This window comes from Trachinotus anak, unplaced genomic scaffold, assembly GCF_046630095.1.
Source record: "Trachinotus anak isolate AG129_WGS33_773 ecotype Australia unplaced genomic scaffold, CSIRO_AGI_Tana_v1 ptg000002l, whole genome shotgun sequence".
Classification (NCBI taxonomy): Eukaryota; Metazoa; Chordata; class Actinopteri; order Carangiformes; family Carangidae; genus Trachinotus; species Trachinotus anak.
Window position 1 is genome coordinate 3,466,372 of NW_027273853.1, and position 17,645 is coordinate 3,484,016.

The following is a 17,645-nucleotide window of genomic DNA, read 5'->3' on the forward strand; positions in this document are numbered from 1 at the left end:
ACACACAGATGAATATCTTTTTGTTGTTAATGTTGCTCGTGCTTCTGCGTTCAAAGGATGCGTTCTGTCTCTCCGCACTTTGATGACCTCCACAACAGCACGGCCTCCACCATCAACTTTGTCATCTCTCAGGTGGCGAGCGGTGACATTAACACTAGCATACAGGCACTGGCTCAGGTATAACACACACAGACATACACACACGCAGTGGTTCTATGTAACACATGGTCATGATTCACTGTTGATATGCTTCAGAATGAGATCATACGTGTGTGTTTTGTCTCTCACAGATCGATGAGGTGTTGCGGCAGGAGGACAAAGCGGAGGTCATGTCAGGACACATTGATCAGTTCCTCATTGCCACCTTCATGCAACTGAGGCTCATCTACAACACACACATGGCCGACGACCGGCTGGACAAGAAGGACATCATCAAACTGTACAGCTGCATCATAGGAAACATGCTGTCTGTGAGTTGCTGTCTGCTGCTGCTGTGTCGAGGTGATGTGGCAGTAACTACAACAGTGACACTAACATCTTCATGAACCTCCTCTTATCTCTCTCTGTCAGTTGTTCTCCATGGAGTCCCTGGCCAGAGAGGCATCCATGGGTGTGTTGAAGGACCTGATGCACGGTCTGATCACACTGATGCTAGACAGCAGAGTGGAGGACATCGAGGACGGACAGCAGCTCATCAGATCTGTCAACCTGCTGATAATCAGAGTCCTGGAGAAGTCAGACCAGACCAACATGATCAGGTTAGTGTGAAGAACCGGTTCACATCAAAATGAAATTTCACTTAATTTGCTACCATGACATTACTCTCCAAGCCCAGTAGTCACTGTACTTCTTTAACACTGCTGGTTTTCTGTAGCATGAATTTCACCCACCTGACTCTGACATTATGATCAGATACAACACAAATATGTATCTAGTATTATGTAGCAGTTATTTTAACAAGACTCCCTGTTATTCTAATGTCCTTCAGTTTTACCTTTGACACTGTTCACTGTTAAAAACTCAAACATCCTCTGTGTTTACCAGTTGTAATTGTTGTGAGTGTTGTAGGGCATATTGCAGGTGAAATATCTGTTGAGAAATTCTTTAATTGACAGTAGTTTCACACATCTTAACACTAAAGCAAAACACTAAGCAGTTTTTAAGAACCAGTGTGTAGGGTTTAGGGTGATCTATGCATCCATCTCCTTTCTGCCGGACGATTCAGACTTGCATGACAGTGGCAGCATGTCAAATAAGGTGGCCTAGGCTTCCCTCTCCCAAGTAATGTCATCCAGCTCCTGCTGGAGGATTCTAAGTGGTTCCCAGCCCAGGTGAGATATAAAACTCTTGAGTGTGTTCAGGTCTACCCCAGGGTCTCCTACCAGTTAGACCAGCAAACCTCCAATGGAAGACGCTCAGGAAGCATCCTGATCAGACGCCTGAACCACCTGAACTTTTTAACGTGAAGGAGCAGCACCTCTCTGAATTAACATTTATTGTCTGTTGTTGTCTCTGCAGTGCTCTGCTGATTCTGCTTCAGGACAGTTTGGTCACGACTGCTGGTCCTCCGATGTTCTCTGAACTCATCATGAAGGTAAGGATCACAGCACAGGACCTGACACATCCTATGTCATTATCGTTCACCTCAGACTGACTGTCCTGTGTTTGTGTATTCAGTGTCTGTGGAGGATGATCCGCTTCCTCCCAGAGACCATCAACAGCATCAACCTGGATCGGATCTTACTGGAGGTCCACAACTTCATGAAAGTTTTCCCTAAAGAGAAACTCAAGCAGCTCAAGAGTGACGTCCCTCACAGGACCCTCAAGACTCTGTTACACACGCTCTGCAAGCTCACTGGGGCCAAGGTAACACACACACACACACACACACACACACACACACACACACACACACACACATACACACACATTCTGTATGCATGTATTACAATGTGATGCAGCATTTAGTTAAACCTGAGTTGTTGTTGTTTCACCTGTGAAGTTTTGATTACTGATTGTATTAATGTCTTCATTGTGTTAATGAAACAGATCCTGGACCACCTATCAATGATAGAGAATCGCAATGAGTCAGAGTTGGAGGCCCATCTGAGGCGGGTGGTCAAACATTCTGGAAACTTGTCCGGACTCAAGAGCGACCGAGGCAACGAGAAGTCTGGTCTGCGCACGGTGAGCACCACACAATAAAAAATCCACTTAAGTGTGGCTTTGGTATGTTTCTGTCAACAATATAAACAAACTCAGTTATTCTGTGTATCTGTTAAATCTGTTGCATAACTGAATTTGTCCTTTGTTTTGTTCCCAGGAGGATCGAATGTCAAAGGCGAAGGTCAGCGACATTCTGTCTGAAATCTTCAAGAAGATTGGGTCCAAGGAGAACACTAAAGAGGTACCTACAGACAGAAAACAAAAGGTTTATTATTACAAAGATCCTGGAAAACAGGAGTAATGTGTCGATCTTCCTCTCAGGGTTTGACAGAGCTGTATGAGTACAAACAGAAGTACTCGGATGCAGACCTGGAGCCCTTCCTCAAAAACACGTCCCAGTTCTTCCAGAGCTACGTGGAGCGAGGCCTTCGTATGATCGAATCTGAGAGAGAGGGCAAGTCTCGCATCCAGACCTCAGCAGGTACAATTGGAAACTTTCACTCAGTGCTTCGGTGAGAATGAAGTCAGGAGTGTACAGTAACTGTGTGTGTGTGTGTGTGTGTGTGTGTGTGTGTGTGTGTGTGTGTGTGTGTGTGTGCGCGCGCAGTGATCCCTCAGCATGGTATGGACTCCAGTCTGAGCAGCAGCAATGAAGAGCTGAAACCAGCTGTTTACTATGAGAGACTGAAGATCCTGAGACAGAGACAAGGACTGGAAAACACCTCCAGGGTTAGTTTACACTCGCTCACACTCCCTCTCGCTCTCTCTCGCTCTCTCTCTGTTGCTCGCTCGCACTCACACACACACACACACAGAGCTTTTATGGCAGTTTGTTGCATTGCATGGTTTGAAAGCATGATCTGTAGTCTCCTCCAGACACTTAGGATGAATCTTGGTTTTATCAGACCAGAGTATGTTTGTTTCTCAGTCTGAGTCCTTCAGCTTCTGTCTGGCCTCTCGGCCATAAGGTCCAGATCAGTGAAGTGCTGCATTGATGGTTGTGTCTTTCCAAATCATGTCCATTCAGCTGAATCTACCACTGGTGGACTTCAATGGATAAGAAGAAATGGGAGGAACCTGAGCTAAATTTCAAGTGTCATAGCAAAGGGTCAAATACTTTCATATTCTCAAAGTGCAGAAAATGTCTAAATCTACTGTTTAAAAAAACAATATCGGGTAATTTTGGTAGCGTTAGCTAGCTGCTGTGAAATGAGTTTACGCTCATTTTCACAAAGACCTGCTGCCTTCATATTAAAATGCTTTTATTGTGAAGGAACAGGAAGTGCGACAGAATCAGTGGTAGCTTTGCACATGTTTAAGTGACTGGAACAGAAGAGAAAACTAATGAGAATCAGTACAGATTCACTGGATCTGTACATCCCTACTGTACGAAAATATGTTTGAGGGATTTTTAGAAAGAGAAAATCAGGAAGTTGTGTTTGTCGACCTTACATCATCCGTCCACCAGAGAGCGCTATAAGTTTAACTGTAAAATGTTGAAATATTTAGGATGTATGTAGGTCACAATTCTATAAATAACAAAGTCAAGGGGTCAAAACAGTGACCTGTTCATGTTATGAGAACAAATAGAAGCAGATTTATTCAACATACATCTCAATCTGTGGATTTTACCAGATTTAAAGACAACTGTCGTTAATGTTAATGTGCTGGTGAAGCAACAAAACAAAGTCTTGGCTGTTTTCTGGTTGATAAACCCTTTGCATGCTGGTGTCTGTACATGTACAGAAGGACAGAGTGGTGAGTGTTTTTTTTCCTCTAGCAATGATCTCGTTGATCTATATCAGTTCAGAGTTGTGAATGTTAAGGTGGTATGAATACACCCTGATGTTTGTATTATCAAAACCAGCCAACTGTGTAGCTGTTTATCACTAACTACAGTGTAACAACACATTGAAATGTCATGATTAAATCTTATTATTTATGACTGAGTAATGTAACTGTAATTTATCACTAATATAAAACCTAAATAAATCACAGCTAAACTGGTAAATCCATCTATAGAAAACTTAACTTTACTTAAACATTAACTTTTCTCACTGGTTTAAAAAAAATCTTCATGTGATTCTTTGCCTGCACAAACAGGACAAATTTGTTTGGCACAAAATATGTTGTTTGTTTTTTATGGAGAAAACAAATAAAGGTCTCTGTTAATTTATAGAAAATTATATAAATTGCATTTTGCAGTGTTGGTCAGAAAAATTGCAATCGGACATTTTCTTCAAATCACTCAGCTCCATTGTAAAACCAGGTGAACACGGTTAATGTTTGGTTTTAGTCAAAATAAATGAAATGCAGTTGTTACAGTGACACAGCTGTAGTACTATACATGTGTATTGTGGAATTTTCTGGAAAAGTTGGAGTGACATGTTTTTGATATGCAGCGGTCGTGGTGAAGTAAATGTTTTCTTAAGCATCATTAAACTTTGATTTAGGCCTTAATGTTTGCTCAGTCTGAACAGCAACAACCCTTAGTAATAGTTACTGTATGTACATGATAAAAGCTGACGTGTCCATCTTCTTCCTCTTCCCACCTCCATCAGGGTGTTGGAGGCAGCGAGGACGAGCCTCAGCAGCGACCTGCCATCTCCTCTCTGCTGTCCTCGAAGCCGTCGGTGGCGTCCTCCACTGACATGCTCCACAGCAAGCTGTCTCAGCTCAAAGAGTCCAGAGAGATGTACCAGCAGGAACACAACGCACATTCCCACTCCCCGACGCATGCACACACACGCTCGGCCTCGCCGGCAGCCAACCTGGACGACCTGAAGAAACGTCTGGAGAGGATAAAGAGCAACCGGCAGTAAGGAGCACGTCATCACTTCATCTCATCCGCTCAGCCTGTGGAGTCCAGCTGGTCGTAGAAAACACAACATCCTCCTTTTTAACTCACTGTTTATATTCTTGTTCTGGTAGATGGACGTAGAAAGCACTTGGACACTAAAGCCCACCCCTCTGTATCAACAAATCCGGTAGCAACAGACAAACACACCGTCGAATTTGAACCTGACTCCACCCACTGTGCCTGTATGATGTTAGAAATCAGACACACCCTGAACTGACTTTAGCTGAGTACATTCAGATTTAACTAAGGCTAAATCAGCGAAGTGACTGTGATTTTTAGCCTACACACACACACACACACACACACACACACACACACACACACACACACACACACACACACACACACACACACACACACACACACTCTGCAGAAACCATCCAAGTGTTTTTAGCAACAATTCAAACTCATTAAAAAATGTTTTATCTCCACATCAAATCATTTTTGTTTTTAAGTGTCGACCATCAGGACAGAAGAGACGAAGCTTTGATGTTGTGTGCACAGGATCTCACAGTCAGATGTAGTTCTCAGTCTGTGCAGTTTGATCTTGACGAACAAACTGTCACGCCCACCTCACGTCACTCCCCCCTCCTGTCCTGTCCCAGCCTTCTCTTTCAGGTTGGCCCTCCCTCCCCCTCCTGTGTCCACTTTTCACTGCATCTTAATAATGAAATAGTGAACTTAACCTCCTTCTCTCCTCTTTAATATCACGACACAGTATGCTTGTACATATTTAAAGGTTGTTAACCACTTAACTGTTATGAAGCGCTTCTCATGTGGTCGCAGGAAAATACAAAATGTTGTTTCTTCCTGTTTCACCATGACGTACCACATCGCTGCTGCTGCTGCTGCTGCTGCTGCTGCTGCTGCTGCTGCTGTGTTTGGATGGAAACACTGTTGTAAAGAGCTGAGGTCACATGTGTAGATGTGTGACTGCCCTCTTGTGGCTCAACACTGAACACTCGTGCACTGTCATGGTATCAGTTTGTATTTCTCAGTGATTTCAGCTGGTGTCCTCTTTTACGTAGGGACATCTAGTGATTTGGAATAATTACAGAAAGTTCACTTTTCCTTTGTTGGCGTCAGTAAATGATGACGAGGTTGATGCCTCTTTCAAAATAGCACATATTACAAATATGACTTGAAGCTTCAGCACTTAGTTTTAATCCAAAAGGTGTCTGATTTGTCCATTTCAGACATTTTTTGTGTGTGTGTCTGTAGGGTGATAAAATAAGCTGATAAGCATTTACAGTGACATCAACCTCTCCTCTGTCATCTCTCTGAAAAAACTGACGAGGCTCTGAAAGCCACCGCTGATGCTGGAGGAAGTTCTTTCTGTTTGGTCGGGGTTACACAGGAGACCCGTCCGGTTTTATTCTGAAATTCTTCTGTTGTGGCCTTCTAGTAAGCGATTGTCTAAAGTTAGTGGTTTCAAAAAATATTTTCCTCCCAGACAAACTGGAGATGATCGGCCGCAGTGTTTGGTTGTGATTAAAACCTGCAGAGGTTTGGTGGTACACTGAGCCTCAGATCCTGAGCTGCTTCACTCAGGAAGTCCAGACCCAGCAGAGCCGTGTACAGGTGTGTTTAAGTTGTGTGTTGGACTGTGCTGTGGGTTGACATTTAGCTGTAAATACTGTATGTACTGTCCTCCATTAACACCTCCCCTCAGTTATTTAACAGCAGAACAGGACTGAAGAGTCATCATGGCGGTCACTGTAAAGTGCATCAACCAAACTTGTTGTATACGTACGGCTCTTTATCCAGGAAGTTCACTTTGTGTCTGTAGGCTTAAAGAGCATGGCATGAAGGCAGTGATTGTTTTAATTTTCTCCTGTAAATAAAGTTTGCATTAATAAATAAGCTGTTTAATTAAGTCATTGTTTTTCTAAAGAAGACGGCGATGATGATGGCCCTGTTAGTCATCTGTTCTGTAGCTGAATGTTGAGTAAAGAAAAACATAAATAACATTGTTTTTGTATTTAATTCAAATGTCAGTCTTACATTGTTGCTCTCCAGCTTTCCTTGTATAATCCATAGTGGAAAATGGCAATAAAGTCTTGTTGTTTTTTTTTAACAATCATTCTGTGTCTATGCTCATTTTATTTGTAAAATAATCTAAAATGGCGTCTCGTCGATGTATTTACTATTTATTATACTATACTATTTGCAGCTGTGTTGAACTGATGCAGCTAAACAGGAAGTTGGACCTGAAAACTTGCAGCAGGAAGAAAATTCTCATGAGTTGTCTGAATTGTTCTGTTCATACTTAAAAAGTTGTAACATTCATCATTTTCTCTTCCTGTTAAATATTTCTTGGAGCAGATCTTCTGTCGTTGAGAAGATTGATCCACACTTTTTGTGCCTTCATGACTAGATTATTGTAACACTCAGTGAAAATGCTGCAGTTTAAAATGCTGCAGCCGTCGTTTGAAGGCGGATCGCAGGGAGCACGTCCCCCCCCCCCCCCCCCCACTGTTGGCCTCTCTCTGTTAGCTGCCGGTGGAGTTCAGAATCTGTGTAAAAATTTTAGTTATTACCTGCCAGACTGAACATGTTAACCTGAGAACATTTCCGAGATGCTGTGTCCACACACTAACCTGAAGTCTCTGAGCTTGGCTAACTGGTGTCAGCTGCGTGTTCCCAGACTTCAGTGTAAAACGCAGGGAGGCTGAGCGTTCTGCTGATTCACATGCAAAACTCTCACAATTGCATCATTTAATTCAAAACACTTTTTAAGAACTCCCCAAACGTTATTTTCATTCTCTTGCTTTTATTTTTTTGCTCTTTTGTGTATTTCTGTTATTCATTTTCTATTGTTTTCTCTTTCTATCTTTTTCTGTTGTGCTAAATGCTTTCATTGTGAAACACTTTGAGTCTTGTTTTGAAAAGTCCTTTAATAAATTGTCTTTATTTTTTTTATCTGATCACATCACTGCTGAGAAAGGAATTCACATGCTTCACAATATTTACTCAATATATAATATAGTTGCACCTTTGCGTCATCACAAGAATACACATCACCTTACATTAAAGCTGCAGTGGGAACTGACTGAAATGGAAGAAGGATTCAGAGTGGGATGTCCAGCCAAACTAAGTAACAGGGCAAGAAAGAACACAGTACTCGCAGCATGAGGAGGACATTTTGTGGTCTTTAACCCTCTGGGCTGAACTCCAAGCACTGTGTCTGGTGAACCCCAGACACTGCTCATCAGCTGGCTGATACCATCCCTACAGTGAGGCATGGTGGTGGAAGCATCGTGGTATGGAGGCACTTCTCAGCGGCAGCAGCAGGGAGACTGGACAGAACTGAGGGAGGGACGATTGCAGCCAAATACAGAGAAGAAAACGTGCTGCACAGAGCATGTGACCATGATGACCTGAAGCATACAGCCAAGAAAACATGATGAGCAGCCAAAGCCCAGACTTAAACCCAAAGAATGTCTGAGGAGAGACCTGAAGACAGCCGTTCATAGAACTTCACATCCAGGATCTGGCCAGAAGAACAGGATAAACTGCCCAGATCTAGGGGTACAAACTTTGTGGGCACTTACCCAGGAAGACTTGAAGCTGCAATTGTAGCTAAACTACTGAATTAAGGCTCTGAACGGTTTTGTAAATAAGAGATTTCAATAATTTTGCAATAATTTCTGGGGACGTTTTCACTGTGTCATCGTATTATGGATTAATGGGTAAAAATTTCTCCTAAAATTAAATCTACAGCACAATAAAGTGTAGAAAAAGTGAAGGGGTCTTAACAGTTTGTGAGGCTACTGTGGATGAAACTCAATGAGCTTTAATGTGCCGTGAACCTCAGATACAGTGACCTCTGGTGGCATCCGGGGATTATATATACAACTTTACACCTGTCCCCAACCTGAAACCAAAACTAAGCTAATGTTTAACAGCCTTTAATGTTAGTTTAGCTCCAGCTGTTTATATCAGTAAACACTTAACATCAACACTAGATGAAACCTTTTATTTATTTATTATTTGAGAAAATATAAAGAATACAAATATGTGTAGAGAGAACAATTTGTATATTTAAGAGTTAAACATTTAAACATTTCAATCTACAAATATTAAATCTAAGACAGCTCAGTATACCTTATTAACTGTATAGATACACTGAACTACATATAAATGTAATACAAACACTGTACAGGAACATGGGGAGGGGAGGGGAGGGGAGGGGAGGGGAGGGGGGAGGGGGCTGAGAAAATACAGCTATGAATAGAGCAGGTTCAAGCACTTCTGGTGTTAACTTCCATTCACCGGCTTCTTCAGGCTCTTAAGAGACTGTGATTTCTTCACTGTCTGACTCTATGAGCTCTTTACTGGAGTCTGATGGAGACGAAGGACTGTGGTGATGATGATGATGATGGTGCTGGTGGTGCTGGTGGTGAAGGTGTGACTCCTGGCTGTCCAGCTGTGCTTGGCTGGTGGGTGCCGTCCTGTCAAGCGTGTGGCAGTAGGTGCTGCCTACATCGGTGAGGTCTGGGTGGGGGTTGGTCTTGGTGGGGAGGGTCTGCTGGCGACAGCCGCCGGTGGAGAGCAGCTCCCTCTCCTTGGAGTTTCTCCATTTCATCCTGCGGTTCTGAAACCAGATCTTCACCTTGACGAGACACAGAGGAAAACAATACGTCAGTCACAGATTAGTTTAGGTTTCATGTGACCAAAATAAAAGAGCAATGGTGCATAAACATGTTTGTTCTTGCTCATGATATAAAGCAATTAAATTTAACAAAATCAAATCATCCATTCGCACCTGGGAGTCTTTCAGTCCCAGTTTACTGGCGAGTTTCTTCCTGTCTGGTTTGCTGATGTATTTCTGCTTCTGGAAAGTTCTTTCCAGGGCCTTCCTCTGGAGGTCTGAGAAGACGGCCCGCCGCAGCATGCCCCTCCTGGGCTTCCCTCTGGGGGCCAGGGGCCATGAAAACGTTCCCGGGACAGGAATCACAGAGGAGGAGGCTGGAGGCACAGAACACATGAGAGAGTACAGGTTTAATGATCACATGTTGGACCAGAGGTGTTTCCCTGCACTCTGGAAATAACTGATCAGGTAAAATGAGTGAGGGCCTTTAGGGTCCCTGCCATCAACTCTCAAGATACAGATTCTTCTATAGAACACATCAAAAGTATGGATCTGACCTGCTCTGTGCTCTTACAGGGAGGTCACTGTGTGTGGTGCAGTCTGTCAATCACACAGTAGCCCCGCTCTAATGCATCCCCTGCTTTATTGTCTATTTTCCTCTAAATGGAGCATAATTTAAAAATGAACATCATGTTGTATTGAAGAAGATTTGAAACTAGAGACTGAGACCATAAACTCATCAGGAAAACGTTGACTGAGGTAATAAATCAGTGAGAAGTAGAGACATTTTCCCATAGACTTCTATACAATCAGACTTCTGTTTACAACCAGTGGAGTCGCCCCCTGATGGTCATTAGATAGATGCAGCTTTAAGGCTCTTCAGCATTGGCTTCACTTTTCAGACCCAGAGTCTATGTTTTACATCCAGTCTATGGTGAGACATTTACTCCTCATTATCACAGCACTGACAGGAACAGGCATCGTCTGGAGGGAGTGATAGACTTTTTTTTTAATCAATATCAATGACTGATTGATTACTGATCCTGTATCTGTATGACAGTATGAACAGATACAGGTGAGAGAAGTGATTAATTCTTTTTTTTTAAGTTATTTTTTCAGCATTTGTAAGCCTTTATTTATAGATAGGTCAGTGGAAAGTGACAGGAAATGGGACAGAGAGTAGGGGAATGACATGCAGGAAAGAGTCTGGTGGGCGGGAGTCGAACCACCTGTTCAGCATTAGTGCTCACATAGTACATGCCCTAACCACCCGGCTATCGGGTCGCCCCAAAAGTGATTCTGGGGGGATTTACTTGCTGTAATGACATCAACAACTTCTTGCAGTTCTTTCATTATCAGCTGCTACAGAGTTTATTGTTTTTAAAATTTTAATACATATGAATAAATATACTTTTTTAAATGCTAAGATAATAATAATTCTGTATTCTGTGTTTTTTTTTTCTTTGCAGGTTGACTCTCATTGGTTGAAGTATCAGACCTTCCTTTTTCCATCATCAGCACAGACTGCCTAATGCTGCCTGTAATATACTTGATCTGCCTGAAATTTGATATTTAAAAGCCCAATTTGTCCGGCAGTGGAAACAGAGCCTATGCTAATAAGACGGGCCCTCCAAAGCTCAGCTCACACTGCCTCTAATGAAGCATGAAGGGGGATTGTTATAGGCTGCAAATGGAGAGAGAAAGGTGATTGTGTTGTAATGAATTGAGTGGAAAAGGCCGTCGACAGGCCAGTATATTACAGGCCCATTAAAGAAAGGTCAGCATAATGTAGAGCTGTTAGAAAGTCTTCACTCAAGTTCTACACAGAGGTTGTTCAGTGTTACACACCTGCTGTGACTGCTATTCCAGATGTTCTGTCTGAAAATACAAAGAACGTTTCTTTTTTTTCGGTAGAGTTGGTGAATGTGCTGATCAGTGTTGGAAAATAAATCAAATCCAGGTTCAAACTTGTGAATTTGATCCTGCAAGAAACATTTCAAACTCAAACCTTCATGATGTGTGCGTGCGTGTGTGCGTGTTGTCTGTGTGTGTGTGTGTGTGTGTGTGTGTGTGCGCGTGCGCACGTGTGTCTGTGTGTGTGTGGTTTTGGCTCCTATTGGTCACGGTGCTGGGAGCTTTGTAGGCAGGCAGAGGGGCTTGGTGGGAAAACGACGGCGCGTGAAGAGGCGCCGAGTTCCTGAGCTGGGAAGATACCCGCCTCACATTTAGACCATGACAAACGGCACTAATATATTTGAAGCGTGACAAACTGGACTAATTTGTAGATTAGGACAACTGGTGCTAATGTCAGCAGTCAGTGTAGAGCCTAAATAGGCCTTCAAATTGGCAGAGCTGTTTCCAAGCTGTCCGGGGTATTCCCATGCTAAAAGGCTGACGGCGTCTTTAACCATCTGCATGTGATGGAAAAATGTGTTTTCACATGCAGTTTGAGAAGCTGTGAAATCCAGACTTTCTCAGTTTCAATGTTTTCTCCCACAGAGGAGTGACCTGTCTCAAACTCACTCATTATAGTCAGAGAGTCATTATAGTCAGAGAGAAAAGGACTATTACACTCATCTCTATTTATCTGTTAATTCAAAGTACATTATTAACCACAGCAATTCAGCTAATTAATCAATTAATATTTTAATGAACATCAGTTTGAAACATTCCTTGAATCATAGATGTGTAAGACATAGGAACAATTTGTGGCACCATGAGTTAGTAACCATTATCAAAAGCCTGTGATTTCTTAATTATGTATTTTAAAGGTGTTAATGAATCTGTAATCTTCATTAACATGTATATCTCTGACAGGACTATGCCCTCTGAGTTATAATAACATAACTAATCAGAATAGAGATCAAGCAAAAATATTTTCTGAATAAAATAAAATAAAATAACATTTTTACCAACCACTCTTTTTAATCTCTATGAAACGTGTTATAATGTTTATATAATGTTATTTACTCATCATTGAGGAAAGGAAAATTAAATTTGCCCCCCAAAAAATTTGTTCAAAGTACAGAGACTGTTTCATCATTTATATTATTGAATCCCTGCAGATATATTATTATTATTATATATTAATATTATTATAATAAGTGGTGTTAAGTGATTTTTATTCTACCTTATAAAAAGGACAGTTCAAAGAAAACATTTTTTGCTCATCATATTTCCTTTCTTATAACAAAAATAAGGGTAAAGTGCCTGCAAACTGATCATATTGCCTGACAGCAAATCACAAATGAGGTGTTAATTATTAGTATTAATAAGAGGATTCAAATGGACTGAGAATGACAGAGAAGTGCTAATTTAATCTGTTTGTACATTATGTACTAAACAGATAAGAGCTGAATGAAAGTGAAAATGAGGTTTATATCCTCAGATAAACGTCCAACAAAGAGTGATACATAGATGTCAATGCACAAAACAGACATAAATAAGTGGTGAAAGTGGTGCTTTTCTCTCTTAATAAATTAAATATGGTTTTTCTGTAAATGAACAGCGTCTGTCGTGGAACTCTGAAACTACTGATGCCAGTGTAGGCAGTGGTGAGTCCACCTACCTGTGAAGTAGGTAGCTCTGATGAAGGGATGGAGGCCTCCATCAAAGAAAGGCAAAGGGAAGGACTTGGTCTGAAAACTCTGGTCTGGAGGAGAAGAAATAACACAAACTGACTTCATGTGTTTCTCAACAGAATAAATAACATGAACAGAAAAACATAACACCAAAGATATCAATATCAAATTTATAAACATCATTAAGCAATTATAGGCTCTTATAATATTACAACACATCAAGTGATAATTTTGCCAATGGAGAAAGAATTGGATTACGTTTTAAAGTTAACATACGATTTTATATTATATATACAACTTTATTTGTTTTATGGTTTTAAGATTCAACAGAGTTAATATATTATCTACTTTTTCTAAATTCAGTATTTTAATAAATTATATATATATATCAATTTTACAACAATGGTGAGAGTGTCATTTGGACTAACAATATAATTATTATTATCATTATTACTATCACTAATACCAGCACTAGCAGTGGTAGTAATAGTAGTAATAACCTTCTGCAATACAAATCAATCAAAAATCATCAGACTGTCCATCATCCAGTATTTTCTCATTATACTCACCGCTCCGTGTGGACGGTGCCAGTATCGCATTGACGCCGAACTTCAGGTAGCCGGAGGCCGGGCAGGCAGTTTGTGGAGAGCCGGGGCTGCAGGAGGTCTGCTGGCCGGAGCTCTGAACCACAGACCGCTCTGTGCTGGGTCCTAACGCCCGAGGAGAGGCGCCCGGCCGTGGGCTGAGCGGGAGAACGTCCCCCGGATTTCTGGAGGAGAAAGTCCGATGTAGGTAACTGACGGGCTGGCTCAGCCGGAGGAGATCCTCCACCAGGAAGCCTGAGCGCAGTGACCGGGTCAGGGGCGAGGAGAGAGCAGCGGGAGGACGCAGTAAGCCCGGGTAGAGAGGAGGCGGCAGAGCGCTGCAGGGGAACATCATGGTTGTCTGAAGAGAAAAAGTTTCCTGCGATTTTTTGCAATTTTTTTTTTTTTAACAGATATTTTCTTGAGGAAAAAATAAAGAGGAACCTTCACAACACACACTCACTCTGTGCTCGCTGTGTATCTGTGTCTGTGTCCCTCTTAGATTTTATACAAGGGAGTCACTCCTTCACACACACACTCACACACGCACACAAACACACTCACACACTCACACACACACACGCTCAAGCACACGTGCACGTGCGCGCGCACAAGTTCATCTCTCAGCATGAAGCTCTTTGAAAGTTCAAGGCGAGGGGATTGGTCAGCGGTTCTCTGGTTGATCTGTGATTGGACCTCAGTCAACAACAGTTACATTACCCGCTGGTTTGATCCATGTTATTCCTGTGGTTGCTTTTCTGCAGCTGATATTGAACTGTCATTCTTCCACTAATGGAAACTGAGATGCATGTGCAACACATGACGTAACGCATTGCACTACAGGTGCCTTTGTAGTGGTCCAACTTACATTAATTCTGACCTCGTAAAACCATTTGATTAGATAATTTACCTTGGTGGTAGATGAAGCAGGGGCAGAGCTAAACTCTCAGTACAGAGGGGGCGGGGTATTCTGGTGGGGCCCCTCTGATAAAGTCATTTTAAGGTGCACCACAGTGAAAGAGCCCATGTGTCCAAGAAAACAGTTTTCATTCACTTTGTCAGACAAGCTTGTCCTAAAAAAACTAACCAGAAAACAGGTTGCCAGTTGTGTTGAAATGTTTCAGCACAGGACGCACACAACGCTCCACGTGCTTTGATTGACAGACAGTTCAGCATCACCTCTGATGCACAGTGCCATGTCTGTCTTCCTTGAGAATCACATAAACAGAAAGTAGACACAGTGGTCTACAACATTATACAGGGCCTATTCATATAGACAGTGTCAATTAATAAAGACACATTATGGATGTTTCACTCATCAGTTGTTCCCACTCAGACGTAGCCTCTGTCACATCACCCACAGGTTTCTGATACGAGGTTTTGAAGCTCAGGGTGGGCTGCTCTGCCATCGCCATCTTGGCAGTGCCTGACTCCGCCTTACTCCTAGCTAATCCAAAAATGGGCAAGGGCGGTGGGCAGGTGGGGCGTGTTTGGAGCTGAAACTTTCGTGCATGCTGGTTTGTGGCGACCATACGCTCACCCACCTGTCACTCAAAGTGGCCATACACTCAATTTTTGCATAATTTTAAACCTTAATAAAATTTAAACAGGGAGTTATATAAAAATTCAACGTCTGTACAATTGTCATGAAGGAGGAAATTAGCTCTAGAGACCAAAACCGTTATCTGTCCCAGGCTGTAAACATTTTATTTCTGCTGTAGTTGGACATTTGAACATGGGAGTCTATGGGGACTGACTCACTGTTGGAGCCAGACTCTAGTGGTCATTAGAGGAACTGCAGCTTTTAGCTCTTCACTGTTGGCTTCATTTTTCATCCTGGAGGATGCTACTTGTGCTAGCCCTGTTGTTAGCTACTGTCAGGCTAGTCGTGCTACCAATAACATTAGATTGATTAATTATCTACTCCATCATCATCATCACAGATGTGTTGATGATGAACAAGATAAGAAGTGAGATGCTGGAGGAAAACAGGATCCAATTAAACTTGTCTTACTCTTTCACTCTTTGTGTTTTAATGCACCTGATTGGTTCTTTCTCTCCATTTTAGCTTAGAACAAAAAAAACAAAAAAAAACCAGACACATCAGATAATGTTACAGTTACACTGTGACCTCATCACTCAGTCACATGGTATTCAGCCAACCAATGGTGTAGCTTCATCACTCAGTCAGTGTCAGTTAGTGTCAGTGTCGTGACATCTGACTTATTAAATCATAGGAATTTAAAAACTGGAGACCAGTGATTTACTCCTTTCTTTAATTTGGTTGAAGCAGACTTATCAACATCAAGACAGAATAATGACAGAATGCTGCATACCCCATAACACTAGGTCCAGTCTCCACCTTTTTTTCCTGCTGAAAATATCCAGGACCTCCTCTGGAGTCACTTTGATGTCATTGTGCTCTATCTTAAGTCTTTAATTCTCCAGAGTCTTTAAACACTTCTCTCAACCTGAGCAATTGTGACTGGAGGTGTTTCCAAAATGCCAAGGAGTCCAAACACATTTCACCTCCTGCCTTCACCACACACAAACAGCCTCTGACATCTTTCAGGTTTTCTCATCTGAACATTCATTCAGTGTTTTCACGTGGTCTGGAAGCAAAGAACTGCAGGTACAAATCACTTCTTTGTGTTTTGTGAATCTCTCTGCCAATTGTGTTGCATGAGGGTCCAGCAGTGATAACAAGCTGCTGATGGTGGATCTCACAGACCTTTCAGAGATCAGACTTAATATCTGCTGCTTTGGTGCATGTTTCCTGGAAGATCTTTGCAAACTCTGCCTCATTGTTTTATCTCCTCTTTTTAAATGATGTGATGACCTCCTCTGCTGCAGTGATAAAGATCACCACATTACAGTTTTCTTTTTTTAAGGTGTTGAGGCAGGTGGTATGTTTTTTTTTTTATGAACCATATCGACTGTCTCGACAGAAGAATCGCCAGAGAGTATTTCACAAATTTTTGCCAGGCTGGATGTCACTGGATGATGCAGCTCAGTGAAAGTGAAGACAGCTGCATGATGTTCAAAGCTGACTTTTTTTCTCAGGCAGGAGGGTCTGTATCTTGTTTCTCAGTCATGCAGATCAGACCACTGTGCAGTATATGTCCAAACCACAATTAAACTTGCTCAGTATACAGAGCGTGCTCATGTTTCTCTTTCAGTAAATTTGCCTGAGCTCTGTTCATCAGAGCCATGACCACACAAAGGTTGCACATCAGTATCTGCTTTGTTGATCTGTTCTTCAACAGAATTAACAATGGTCTGTCAAAGCCTCAATGTCAACAATTGACAGGAAGTCTTCTCTGATGTCGTACTGTGCCTCGCTTTGCTTCTTATCCACACACTTCATGCGAACAGCAACAGCTGTTCTTACAATGTGATTTATCTCATTTTGTGTTTCAGTGCTGTAAAGTGTGAAGTGCATGTGCACTGCACTGACTTTAGCGCTGCATCAGTGCTTTGTCATAAGCTAGTTCACCAACAGGGAGCATGCTTCAAATTGGAATATGACATACTAACTGATTCTCTGCTGCCAGCATCACCACCCTCACCCAGACCCTCCTCTACTTGAGCCTTGGCCTTGTGGTTCCTCTGATCCCGTTAAGCATGAAGCGACTGTCAGCAGCGCGCCCGCCTTCCATCCCCTCATCTGCTGTCAGTCAGAGCAGCATCAGTCAAAGGTGAAAGGAGCTTTAAGACCAGTATGTAAATATGTTGTTGGATCTGATAATGAATTTCATGACATGATTTAGGCTGTTCACAAAGGAAGCTGATGGTGGTTTCTGTTGTAGACCTCTGTCTGCTTCCTGTGGTCGAAATACACTGAGGAGAATAAACCTACA

The 17,645-nt window shown here is 42.1% G+C and overlaps 2 protein-coding genes across 4 annotated transcripts in view; one reads left to right on the forward strand and one right to left on the reverse strand.

Moving 5' to 3' along the window:
- The window catches only part of ckap5 (cytoskeleton associated protein 5), a 37,978-nt gene extending 30,869 nt beyond the window's left edge, over positions 1-7,109 (forward strand). For all 3 annotated transcript variants that reach the window (XM_071490573.1, XM_071490583.1, XM_071490592.1), the window contains 10 exons: positions 57-177; positions 291-470; positions 571-758; positions 1,519-1,594; positions 1,678-1,866; positions 2,050-2,187; positions 2,324-2,407; positions 2,488-2,647; positions 2,774-2,895; positions 4,728-7,109. In XM_071490573.1, coding sequence (XP_071346674.1) covers positions 57-177; positions 291-470; positions 571-758; positions 1,519-1,594; positions 1,678-1,866; positions 2,050-2,187; positions 2,324-2,407; positions 2,488-2,647; positions 2,774-2,895; positions 4,728-4,988 — 1,519 coding nt within the window. In that variant the 3' untranslated portion in view covers positions 4,989-7,109. The remainder of the gene's footprint in view (positions 1-56; positions 178-290; positions 471-570; positions 759-1,518; positions 1,595-1,677; positions 1,867-2,049; positions 2,188-2,323; positions 2,408-2,487; positions 2,648-2,773; positions 2,896-4,727) is intronic.
- A 235-nt stretch (positions 7,110-7,344) lies between these two features.
- LOC139628698 (homeobox protein DBX1-B-like) lies at positions 7,345-15,153 on the reverse strand. Its single transcript, XM_071490678.1, has 4 exons — positions 13,771-15,153; positions 13,189-13,272; positions 9,795-9,997; positions 7,345-9,641 (listed from the first exon to the last, which is right to left on the reverse strand). The coding sequence occupies exons 1-4, from the start codon at positions 14,138-14,140 to the stop codon at positions 9,318-9,320; spliced, it is 981 nt and encodes a 326-aa protein (XP_071346779.1). The 5' UTR covers positions 14,141-15,153; the 3' UTR covers positions 7,345-9,317.
- Positions 15,154-17,645: the final 2,492 nt, after the last annotated feature.